Source organism: Bactrocera tryoni, unplaced genomic scaffold (assembly GCF_016617805.1).
Source record: "Bactrocera tryoni isolate S06 unplaced genomic scaffold, CSIRO_BtryS06_freeze2 scaffold_7, whole genome shotgun sequence".
Lineage (NCBI taxonomy): Eukaryota > Metazoa > Arthropoda > Insecta > Diptera > Tephritidae > Bactrocera > Bactrocera tryoni.
The window spans coordinates 6,606,862-6,618,568 of NW_024396366.1; the positions used below are offsets into that span (position 1 = coordinate 6,606,862).

The window sequence follows — 11,707 nt, forward strand, 5'->3', positions numbered from 1 at the left end:
ATACATTTTGGTTATTATATGTCAGTGATTTCAATTTATTTTTTATGTTACTTTATCATGCACTCATATTGAAACAAAATTTGAGTTTTCGTACTGTACTGTAACCTTACACTTTATTACGTAACATTATTATATAATATTACTTATACATATGTATATACATATAATATTATTATATAATATTACTAATACATGTATCGGGTGATTTTTTAAGAGCTTGATAACTTTTTTTTAAAAAAAAACGCATAAAATTTGCAAAATCTCATCGGTTCTTTATTTGAAACGTTAGATTGGTTCATGACATTTACTTTTTTTGAAGATAATTTCATTTAAATGTTGACCGCGGCTGCGTCTTAGGTGGTCCATTCGGAAAGTCAATTTTGGGCAACTTTTTCGAGCATTTCGGCCGGAATAGCCCGAATTTCTTCCGGAAATGTTGTCTTCAAAGCTGGAATAGTTGCTGGCTTATTTCTGTAGACTTTAGCTTGACGTAGCCCCACAAAAAATAGTCTAAAGGCGTTAAATCGCATGATCTTGGTGGCCAACTTACGGGTCCATTTCTTGAGATGAATTGTTCTCCGAAGTTTTCCCTCAAAATGGCCATAGAATCGCGAGCTGTGTGGCATGTAGCGCCATCTTGTTGAAACCACATGTCAACCAAGTTCAGTTCTTCCATTTTTGGCAACAAAAGTTTGTTAGCATCTTGGTTGACATGTGGTTTCAACAAGATGGCGCTACATGCCACACAGCTCGCGATTCTATGGCCATTTTGAGGGAAAACTTCGGAGAACAATTCATCTCAAGAAATGGACCCGTAAGTTGGCCACCAAGATCATGCGATTTAACGCCTCTAGACTATTTTTTGTGGGGCTACGTCAAGTCTAAAGTCTACAGAAATAAGCCAGCAACTATTCCAGCTTTGGAAGACAACATTTCCGAAGAAATTCGGGCTATTCCGGCCGAAATGCTCGAAAAAGTTGCCCAAAATTGGACTTTTCCGAATGGACCACCTAAGACGCAGCCGCATGGTCAACATTTAAATGAAATTATCTTCAAAAAGTAAATGTCATGAACCAATCTAACGTTTCAAATAAATAACCGATGAGATTTTGCAAATTTTATGCGTTTTTTTTTAAAAAAAAGTTATCAAGCTCTTAAAAAATCACCCGATATATAATATTACTTATTTGCTTAATAAATTTAAAAAAGAAAATATCCATATGCATGAATAGAGGAATTTTTGCGAAAAAGAGGAATTTCAGCGAATTGCCTTGTCATCACATGGCAGCGCTCCATTTCTTCGTAATTTTTGGTAAACAAATGAGGTTCAAACGAGTGTAAAATGTAATTTTTAAAATAAAGATTTTTTAAATAAAAAACCTGCTAAAAGTGTAAAATGTGGATTTATTTAAAAGATTATAGTGTAATTTAATTAATTTGAAGAGAAAAATGTGAATCAAGTGGGTTTAACGTGGTGAAATATGTAGCTTCTTGAAATGTTCGAATTTTGCGAATTTTTGTTCTTTAAGGTCGAATATCTCGTAAACTAAGCGTTTGCGGTACCTATAACTCTATATATTTTTTAATCAGGAGGACTTCCTCTTTCCAACGGTACCTTCAAATCGCGGCGCCAAAGAATTCGGAATTGTGCCGTAAATTTAAATATACCAAGTGTAAAATGTGAAAAAACTTAGTGAAGAATTGAGAAATACCTTAGGGGGATTTTCTTGCTCTTGCAAGATTCCAGATTGCAAAAATCCTATACCGAAATATACAAGGGCACGAGAGCACCCATTGCAGAATCTAGTGATATATGAACGGCTGGTTCGGTCAATTTATTGTAAATGACTACTGTGCATGACTATTGTGAATTGACGCACCTTCTGCATTCTCTTAACAAAAAAAAACTGTAACAAATCTTTATAATTTCAATGGAAATTATAAAACCTATTTAAAATTTATCTTTCTCAACAATTTAGCGTCAATATATGTATTTAACTAACAGCCCTATACCGAAAAAACCTCTCAACTGAGTTGAGAGGAAAAATTTGAGAGATTTCTTGTGAGGCATATTTTGTGAGGCTATTCTTGCTCAAACCTCATAAGAAAAAAGCTTAAAAAGTCACCACGTGAGGTAAAAAGCTTTTCGCTGTCAAACAGCTGTTTTAATAAAAATAAGAAAACAAAAATCCACCTACTACGTACATTGCTTATCATCTACATATGCATACCGCTGCTAACCAATAAATAAAAAATAAATCCAATATTTGTTTATGCATTCATAAAAATAGATGGAAATAATTGTTGAAAACAATATAAGCGATAGTAGAAAATCATAAAATTGAACTCTGGTGCCTAATGAAATATTTTATTTAATTTTTGTTCAATTACCAGATGCAGTAGATTTGAAAATGCTTTCTAAAATTTAAATATTTTTGCTTTAATTAGGCAGAGTTTGATATTATATTTCACACGCTGTTCTAATTAATTTATTTCACATCACATTACATTTTGTTATTAATAAAATTATAGATAACCAAACTAGATATATGTATGTATATGTTGGCTTTATTTTAAACATATGTAATAATAGAAAGATTGGTAAATCTTCTTCTTCTTAATTGGCGTAGACTCCGCTTACGCGATTATAGCCGAGTTAACAACAGTGCGCCAGTCGTTTCTTCTTTTCGCTACGTGGCGCCAATTGGATATTCCAAGCGTAGCCAGGTCCTTCTCCACTTGGTCCTTCCAACGGAGTGGAGGTCTTCCTCTTCCTCTGCTTCCCCCGGCGGGTACTGCGTCGAATACTTTCAGAGCTGGAGTGTTTCCGTCCATTCGGACAACATGACCTAGCCAGCGTAGCCGCTGTCTTTTAATTCGCTGAACTATGTCAATGTCGTCATATATCTCGTACAGCTCATCGTTCCATCGAATGCGATATTCGCCGTGGCCAACGCGCAAAGAACCATAAATCTTTCGCAGAACTTTCCTCTCGAAAACTCGCAAAGTCGACTCATCAGTTGTTGACATCGTCCAAGCTTCTGCACCATATAGCAGGACGGGAATTATTAGTGACTTATAGAGTTTGGTTTTTGTTTGTCGAGAGAGGACTTTGCTTCTCAATTGCCTACTCAGTCCGAAGTAGCACCTGTTGGCAAGAGTTATCCTGCGTTGGATTTCTAGGCTGACATTGTTGGTGGTGTTTACGCTGGTAAACGAAATTATCTACGACTTCAATGTTATGACTGTCAACAGTGACGTGAGTGCCCAGACGCGAGTGCGACGACTGTTTGTTTGATGACAGGAGATATTTCGTCTTGCCCTCGTTCACTGCCAGACCCATTTGTTTTGCTCCCTTGTCCAGTCTGGAGAAAGCAGAACTATCGGCGCGGGTGTTAAGGCCGATGATATCAATAATAACTGTACACTCTTATAAAAGATGGTACCTTCTCTGTTAAGCTCTGCAGCTCGAACTATATTCTCCAGAAGCAGGTTGAAAAAGTCACAAGATAGGGAATCGCCTTGTCTGAAACCTCGTTTGGTATCGAACGGCTCGGAGAGGTCCTTCCCGATTCAGACGGAGCTTTTGGTGTTGCTCAACGTCAGCTTACACAGCCGTATCAGTTTTGCGGGGATACCAAATTTAGACATCGCGGCATAAAGGCAGCTCCTTTTCGTGCTGTCGAAAGCAGCTTTGAAATCGACGAAGAGGTGGTGTGTGTCGATTCTTCTTTCACGGGTCTTTTCCAAGATTTGGCCCCTGCCGCTTTGTTGTTCTTCAGGCGGGCAATTGCTATTCGAACTTCTTCATGGTCGGGTAATGGAACGTCTGCTCCATCGTCATCGATTGGGGAATCGGGTTCTCCTTCTCCTGGTGTTGTGCGTTCACTGCCATTCAGCAGGCTGGAGAAGTGTTCCCTCCATAATTTAAGTATGCTCTGGGCATAAGTGACTAGATCACCTTTGGGGGTTCTACAAGAGTATGCTCCCGTCCTGAAACCTTCTGTAAGCCGCCGCATTTTTTCGTAGCATTTTCGAGCATTACACCTGTCGGCCAGCTTATCAAGCTCTTCGTACTCACTCATTTCGGCCTCTTTCTTCTTCTGTCTACAAATGCGTCTCGCTTCCCTCTTCAACTCTCGGTATCTATCCCATCCCGCACGTGTAGTGGTCGATCGTAACGTTGCAAGGTAGGCAGCCTGTTTTCTCTCCGCTGCGACATGGCACTCCTCGTCGTACCAGCTGTTCTTTTGCACTTTCCGAAAGCGAATGGTTTCGGTTGCAGCTGTACGTAAGGAATTTGAAATACCGTCCCACAGTTCCTTTATACCGAGTTGTTGACGAATGCTCTCAGAGAGCAGGAGTGCAAGCCGAGTAGAAAATCCTTCGGCTGTCTGTTGTGATTGCAGCTTCTCGACGTCGAACCTTCCTTGTGTTTGGTGGCGCGCGTTTTTTGCTGCACAGAGGCGGGTGCGAATCTTAGCTGCAACAAGATAGTGGTGCGAGTCGATGTTAGGACCTCGGAGCGCACGCACATCTAAAACACTGGAGACGTGTCTTCCATCACAACATGATCGATGTGGTTGGTAGTTTTTCGATCCGGAGACAGCCAGGTAGCTTGATGAATCTTCTTATGCTGGAATCTAGTACTACAGATAACCATATTTCGGGCAACGGCGAAGTCAATCAGCCTCAACCCATTTGGGGACCTTTCGTCGTGGAGGCTGAATTTAACGACCGTAGTGCCAAAGATACCTTCTTGGCCCACCCTGGCGTTAATGTCGCCAAACACGATTTTGACATCGTGGCGGGGGCAGCCTTCATAAGTGCGCTCCAAGCACTCATAGAAGGCATCTTTAGTCACATCGTCTTTCTCTTCCGTCGGGACGTGGGCACAGATCAGCGATATGTTGAAGAACCTCGCTATGATGCGGATTGTGGCCAGATTTTCATTCACCGCAGTGACTGATAGTACTCGGCGACGGAGTCTCTCTCCCACCACGAATCCAACACCGAACTTGCGCTCCTTTATATGGCCACTGTAGTAAATGTCACAAGGACCTACTCGTCTCTGTCATTGTCCCGTCCATCGCATTTCTTAGACGGCGGTGATGTCAGCCTTTATTTTTACGAGGACATCAACCAGCTGGGCAGCGGCACCTTCCCAATTAAGGGACCGGACATTCCAGGTGCATGCCCTTAATTCGTAGTCCTTATTTCGTTTGCCATGGTCGGTCGTTTCTGGCCACTCCCAAGTGAATGGCGATCAGAGAACTTTCCTCACTTGCGTAAACTTATACACATGACTCCATCCTCTCTTGGTAAATAGTTTGTATAATATAGAAGATTACGTACTGCTTCTACATTAAGGCTGTAAAATCCTTTCCGGTTCATGAAAAGTGACAGAGGAGTAATGGCGTCTGTGCTTGAGGGTGAAACAATCCCAATATGGGTGCAATCGATTGCGCCGATCGGGAAGAATTTGGTATACCATCCCAGGATTTCGGGAATAAAATGGGTATGGTCGGATAGAGGAGATTCTCCAGATCACGAATATATATGGTTATAGCCGCAGGAAGCTTACAGTTTTCGTTTTAAGTTGAAAATTTGCAATATTTTAATTACATATTTTCGATATATAAAATTAATTTTGCACTTATATTTTTCACTTTTATATACACTAACACATCACTTATTCATTTGCACACATTTGTTTTATATAATATAGTGCAAAAATAGCTTTTAATACACATTTAAATTATTGTTGAATTTGATTATTTAAGAATAACAAAAGAATTACAAACTGTCATATAATCAGTGTTACCTTATCAACATCATTTGTAAAATAACTAAACGAAATAAAGGGAACAGATTATACCTCAAATACGAAAATCAACAACCTATAAAAAACAATATCCCTGGTCGGTCCAACACCAGGGTGTATCAGAATTTTTTCTGGTTGAACTCCTTTTTGCGTGGGCGGCCTTCGGCCGCGCTTCAAAAAAATAACCCTAGTCGGTCCAACACCGGGGTGTATCAAATTTTTTTCGCGTTGTACTCCTTTTTTCTTTGAAATATATTTAATTGAATTAATGATAAGTTACGAATTTTAAGTTGCAATTTTATGTACAATTTAATAAATAAAACAGCTTTAAATTACGTGTTATACTGTTCCTTGAAATGTAAGCAAAATTACTGAATATGAACTGTCAAACGACGAAGAAAATAAGCACAAAAGGAAGACAGTAATAACCCAACGAATCAAAATGGTAGGTCTTATATACATTTGGGTTACTTTACATAGGACTCGTTTCGGAAGAAATGGTTGTAAGTATTAACACATGTGAAAAGTTGTGGGGTGGGGTGGTGGGTGGATCCTTAGGGCCACGCTCAATTAAGGTTATGCTATATATTTTAATAATGGAGTAATACGTTAGTATTATGGAAAAAATGTTGGTTGGGTTACTTCTGCATTAACGGTATTTTGATTTCAATGGAATTCAAATTTTTATTATACTATATTCGCGTGCCTTATTTAAAACGTGTTTTCGCAATTGGAAATTTTTAATCTAATTTAATAAAATAACTTTATAATGAAGTCAAATAACCAATCAGGTAAATATAATACGTTATTTAGCACTCTGAAAAGTGGGCAATATATTACGTCCATATAACGAAAATTTGGAATAAAAAATCGTGAGATTTTTTATTACAAATTTTCGCCTGCGGCGCTTGTTTCAATGTAATATATTATACTGAAAACATAATGAAAATTTGGAATAAAAAATCGCGCGATTTTTTATTACAAATTTTCGCCTGCGGCGCTTTTCAGAGAGCTTTGACATTTTCTTTGAAAACAGTATTATATAAAATAATATCTAATTTTTTCAAAGATGATGATATTGCATCCACGAGCGCTGCAGCACTAATGAGTCCTGATGCTACCACAATACAGCAGTGGAATATAGTGAAAATGGTCGAATACTTGGGCTCACATAAATTTTGTGTAGCATTTGCCGAGGTTTACGGTCTGTTGCCGAAAAGCCGGCTTTGTACCATTCACAAAACCAAAATGGCACTGGACAAACGCCACCCAGTAGGATACTTCAAATGCTCTAGGGGCAATTGTAGGACGAAGTCCCTTATTTCAAGGGCAGCGGGCACGTGGTTTGAAGGCGTAAAATTAAGCTTTCCCCACGTGTTTTACCTAATGTACTGCTTCGCCCACCGCTTTACGCGGGAAGATATTTATAGGGAGAATTATGCGAGCGTGGGAAAGAAATTGTCATCTGCCACTATCTCCGACTGGTATAGCTACTGCAGGGAAGCGGTAGTTATATTTCAGTTAGACCACCAAGAATTCAAAGGGAAGATTGGTGGTCCACGTAAGATAGTGCAGATTGACGAAAGTAAATTCGGGAAACGGAAATATAACAAAGGTAATAATAATAATTTATATATAATGCAATTATGTTTATTCAAATACTTTTATTTTTTTCAGGAAGACGCTTAGAAGGGCATTGGGTGCTGGGTATGATAAAGGATGGCAGTGAGGACCTCAGACTGGAGGTATGCCCAGACAATGTACGTTCCGCTGAGGTCCTCATCCCTCTTATTCGTAAAAATGTACTAGAAGGAACAACCATAAGGACAGATTTTTAGCGCGCAAATGAATGCCTCCCTGAATATGGTTACATCCATAAAAAGGTTAACCATAGCGACCCTGGGAATCCATTCATCGCCGAGGATGGCACACACACCCAAAGAATCGAGTCCCATTGGCGTGTAGTGAAGAGATTTTTTTATAAAGACAACTATAATAATCCGGCAAACTTTGCTGATGTTATAGTAGAGTTTTTATGGAGGCGGGAAATCCAAAAAAAAAACTACAGACCCATTTATTTCTTTACTGGCTGTTATTAAATATGTGTATAACACAAAATAAAAAACCTAAAACACAAATGAAAACCCAATTTTATTATTTAGGGGGTATTGTATAAATGGTTGGTTGGGTTATCTTGGTACTTCAACTACTTGTATGCATTATTACCGATACATATACAACTTTTAATTTTCAGTGTTTTTATTATTTAAATAAAGTGGATTTCCACTTTAATTCATTGAAATATTAAAAATACTAAACATTGAGTCACTCTATGCGTAAAAATACATAAATTTTATAACAATTAGTGAAAATTGTTTGGAAAAACTACGATTTTACACCATTTTCAGGAGGCTACCCTAGAGCCCCCGTGGTCCTAGGGGGGGAAGGGTGCTATTATTCAAAAGCTCCATTCATTACCTTTCAAATGAGGGTAGCAACCCCAGCCCCCTCCCTCTTTGCGCAAAACCTCTTCAAAATGATATACTAAACTAAACACCCCCATTTTTTTTCTCCCGTAGAACTCATTTTTACATTGGCAGCCACTTAAATTTTTTATATTTTTTTTATGTTTATCAACGATTATGTTTTCTGTATTTAGGGTATAATATTTCTTTATATATTTTTTTTATTTTAGTTTGTAAAATATTTTACTATAGTAACACTGATTATTTGACACATTTATTTTTACAAATGATGTCGATAAGGTAACACTGATTATATGACAGTTTGTAATTCATTTGTTATTCTTAAATAATCAAATTCAACAATAATTTAAATGTTTATTAAAAGCTATTTTTGCACTATATTATATAAAATAAATGTGTGCAAATGAATAAGTGATGTGTAAGCGTATATAAAAGTGAAAAATAATTTTATATATCGAATATATGTAATTAAAATATTGCAAATTTTCAACACAAAACGCGAATAACTCGAAAACTATAAGCTTCCTGCGGCTATAACCATATATATTCGTGATCTGGAGAATCTCCTCTATCCGACCATACCCATTTTATTCCCGAAATCCTGGGATGGTATACTAAAGCCGACCCCGCCGATTGTGCGATCCCAAAGCATATAACTATAACCAACGCATTTTTTGTAATAGCCATGCCCGTATAAATACAAACACGCCAGGAAAAGCAGATCAAAAGATATACTCGACTTCTGCACATCATGCGGCACCAATTCACCTATAAGTACTTTACATAGCGATTTTAGGAGTCGAAATGTATTTATAAATGTTGTGTCTTGCATAGTAAAAGGATCGCTTTTGTCTCGTAAACCCTTCAAAATTTTCCTCCTACCCCCCGATTCCTCCTCCTCAACAATTGCCGCGTACATAAAGAACTGTTCCTACATGCTAGTTATAACACTCATATATTTTTTAAAAAATGTCAAATATTGATGTAAAACAAAACAAACACAGATGTTTTGTATTATGATGGCTGCTTTCACACGTCACAGATATTTGTGATTAAGTGAGCATTTGAGCTTTTGAATTTTCGCCAGAATAAGGTAACCCTCACTATAGTGAGAAACATCACTGTAGTGAGGTTGGCGACTTTTGTGAGGGCATGAGAATAGGGCTGTAAAGTGACAGCTAGCATAGGGTTGCAATTATTTTTGACATGTAATGTCATTGCACGAGAATAAACAAGGGTTTTGGTCTGACATATTTCACAGCCATTGCAATAATTTTCTACGTGTGTTTGTTGTTGAGCCGGTGCACCAAGAGGAAATATCTGCAATTCGTGCACCGTGCAAGGGTTTTGCAAGAGCAAGAGAATACCCCTCATGTGTTACTACTACAAATTTTTGAATGTTTAAAAGGGAATATTTAAAAAAAAAAATATAAGGGTTAAAATTTAGAATAGCATCCCCGAATTTCGGGGATATAATGGGTATCACTGGAAAGGTGACGTTCTCCAGATCCCGAAAATATATATATATAGTTGCCGCAGACTTATAGTTTTAAAGATATTTGCATTTAAAGTTGAAAAATTGACAACTTTTACATTGATAATTTGTATATTGTGAGTAACTTTTTCACGTATTTTATTCAGCACTTTTCACTTACTAACACTTCACTATAACGTTTCTGTATATTAATTCTGTATATAAAATTTCCGCGCCGCGCTCCAAAAAAAATAACCATGGCAACCCTTTTCTTATTGTGCAAATGCAGAGAATTTTAACTAAAATAAAATAATTAAAATAAAGCTTTATTTACAACAAATATTAAAAAAAATAATATACAGAAACGTTATAGTGAAGTGTTAGTAAGTGAAAAGTGCATAATATAAGTGAAAAGTGCATAATATAAGTGAAAAAGTTGTTCACAATATACAAATTACCAATGTAGAAGTTATCAATTTTTCAACTTTAAATGCAAATATCTTTAAAACTATACATAAGTCAGCGGCAACTATATATATATTTTCGTGATCTGGAGAACGTCACCTTTCCAGTGATACCCATTTTATTCCCGAAATCCGGGGATGCTATTCTAAATCCCAGCCCATATAAGTGTTAGCAGTTAGAATTGTGTCATATATTCTTGATCTGGAGAGCCTCCTCTTCCCGAAATCCTTGGACGGTATATTCAAGTTTTTCCTATATTATCTCCACTTATAATACAAAAAATTAATAAATTTGGGTATAATTACCTGAGAGATTGCAATCGGTGGAGTCAGCAATTGTAACATCAAGAGTCCCCCATAAAACATACAGAAGGAAGCAAATGACAACAAAAAGTACGCCAAGCTTTGGAATTGTACTGCTTTTAGACCATGCGTGCTTTGATGGGAAACTATCTCTCCCCACGGTTAGGTCAGCAGCTATTCTATTGGGAAAAAAGGCATTTTGCTTTCGGATTTCTTGCTTGTGCCTGGTCAACAGGTTCTTCATAATTCTTATTAATTTTTAGTTTACGAAAACATCACAAAGATAGAAATTAATAATAACACAAATCGCAATATTATGCATTTGTTTTAAAACAAATTTATCATTCACGAGTCATTTTCTGACTAATCAATATGTTAAAAAAATAATCGATACTCGTGATGGTCGATATTCATCGATGTTTGTTCCATATGATATATCTCTTACAGCACTATAGCAATTGTGAGGTTTTTGTATATAAAGAGGTTTTCCTTCTGCTAACGTGATTTAAATAGCTCAAATGCTCATAATTTCCTTACAAATTTGTGTTGTCTGTAAGGAAACCTCACAATGCGAAATTGGTTTTGTTTGTTATTTTAATTTGGCAAACGCAGAAAGCACAACTACGCGAAAATTCTTCAGTCACGTAGTACTCTGAACGCAATTTTAAATTATTATATAACATTATAATAAATTTGTTATAATATTGAGATATGATCTTATTGTAATATAAAATTGCAATAAATAAACCATCATATGCAATTATATTGCCACCATATACATTTTATAATATTTTTATATATATTTTTTTTTATTTATTTATATAAGCTTATACAATGTTAATAACATATGTACAACCTAAAACATGCAGCGCTAGCTTCAGAGGCTATCAGCTGTTCGTTGAATAAATGTGTTGGCTTAAAGCGCCTATACACGAGCACACAAGTGCGTTCGATCGGTATGTGTGCGCTTGCGGTTTATCGTGTATGGGCTTGTTCGCGTACCGATCCATGTTCGCGAAAATGTTTGATCTTTTACGATCGTGTCGGCGCACAAAATCTCATTTCTCTCGTGTCGCCGAACAGTGAAGATCGCGGACAATGGCAAGTGTTGAGGGCGGAGCCTGCTTTCGAGGCTTCAAAAAATCGATTTTTTTGA

General features: G+C 37.1%; 2 protein-coding genes across 3 annotated transcripts in view; one reads left to right on the forward strand and one right to left on the reverse strand.

The window, feature by feature from the left end:
• Positions 1 to 10,927, reverse strand: part of LOC120781597 (galactosylgalactosylxylosylprotein 3-beta-glucuronosyltransferase S) — an 88,336-nt gene extending 77,409 nt beyond the window's left edge. The window contains exon 1 of one of the 2 annotated variants that reach the window (XM_040113832.1): positions 10,555 to 10,927. In XM_040113832.1, coding sequence (XP_039969766.1) covers positions 10,555 to 10,795 — 241 coding nt within the window. In that variant the 5' untranslated portion in view covers positions 10,796 to 10,927. The remainder of the gene's footprint in view (positions 1 to 10,554) is intronic. The other variant, XM_040113833.1, reaches the window with a different exon arrangement.
• LOC120781601 lies at positions 6,823 to 7,851 on the forward strand. Its single transcript, XM_040113838.1, has 2 exons — positions 6,823 to 7,439; positions 7,502 to 7,851. Exons 1-2 carry the CDS (start codon positions 6,929 to 6,931, stop codon positions 7,660 to 7,662), a joined length of 672 nt encoding a protein of 223 aa, XP_039969772.1. The 5' UTR covers positions 6,823 to 6,928; the 3' UTR covers positions 7,663 to 7,851.
• Positions 10,928 to 11,707: the final 780 nt, after the last annotated feature.

Bases quoted from the DNA above. Each gene is read 5' to 3' on its own strand.
- LOC120781601 (XM_040113838.1), top strand. From the start codon at position 6,929: ATGAGTCCTGATGCTACCACAATACAGCAGTGGAATATAGTGAAAATG. The intron at 7,440-7,501 runs GTAATAATAATA...TATTTTTTTCAG, and splicing joins GAAACGGAAATATAACAAAG to GAAGACGCTTAGAAGGGCAT.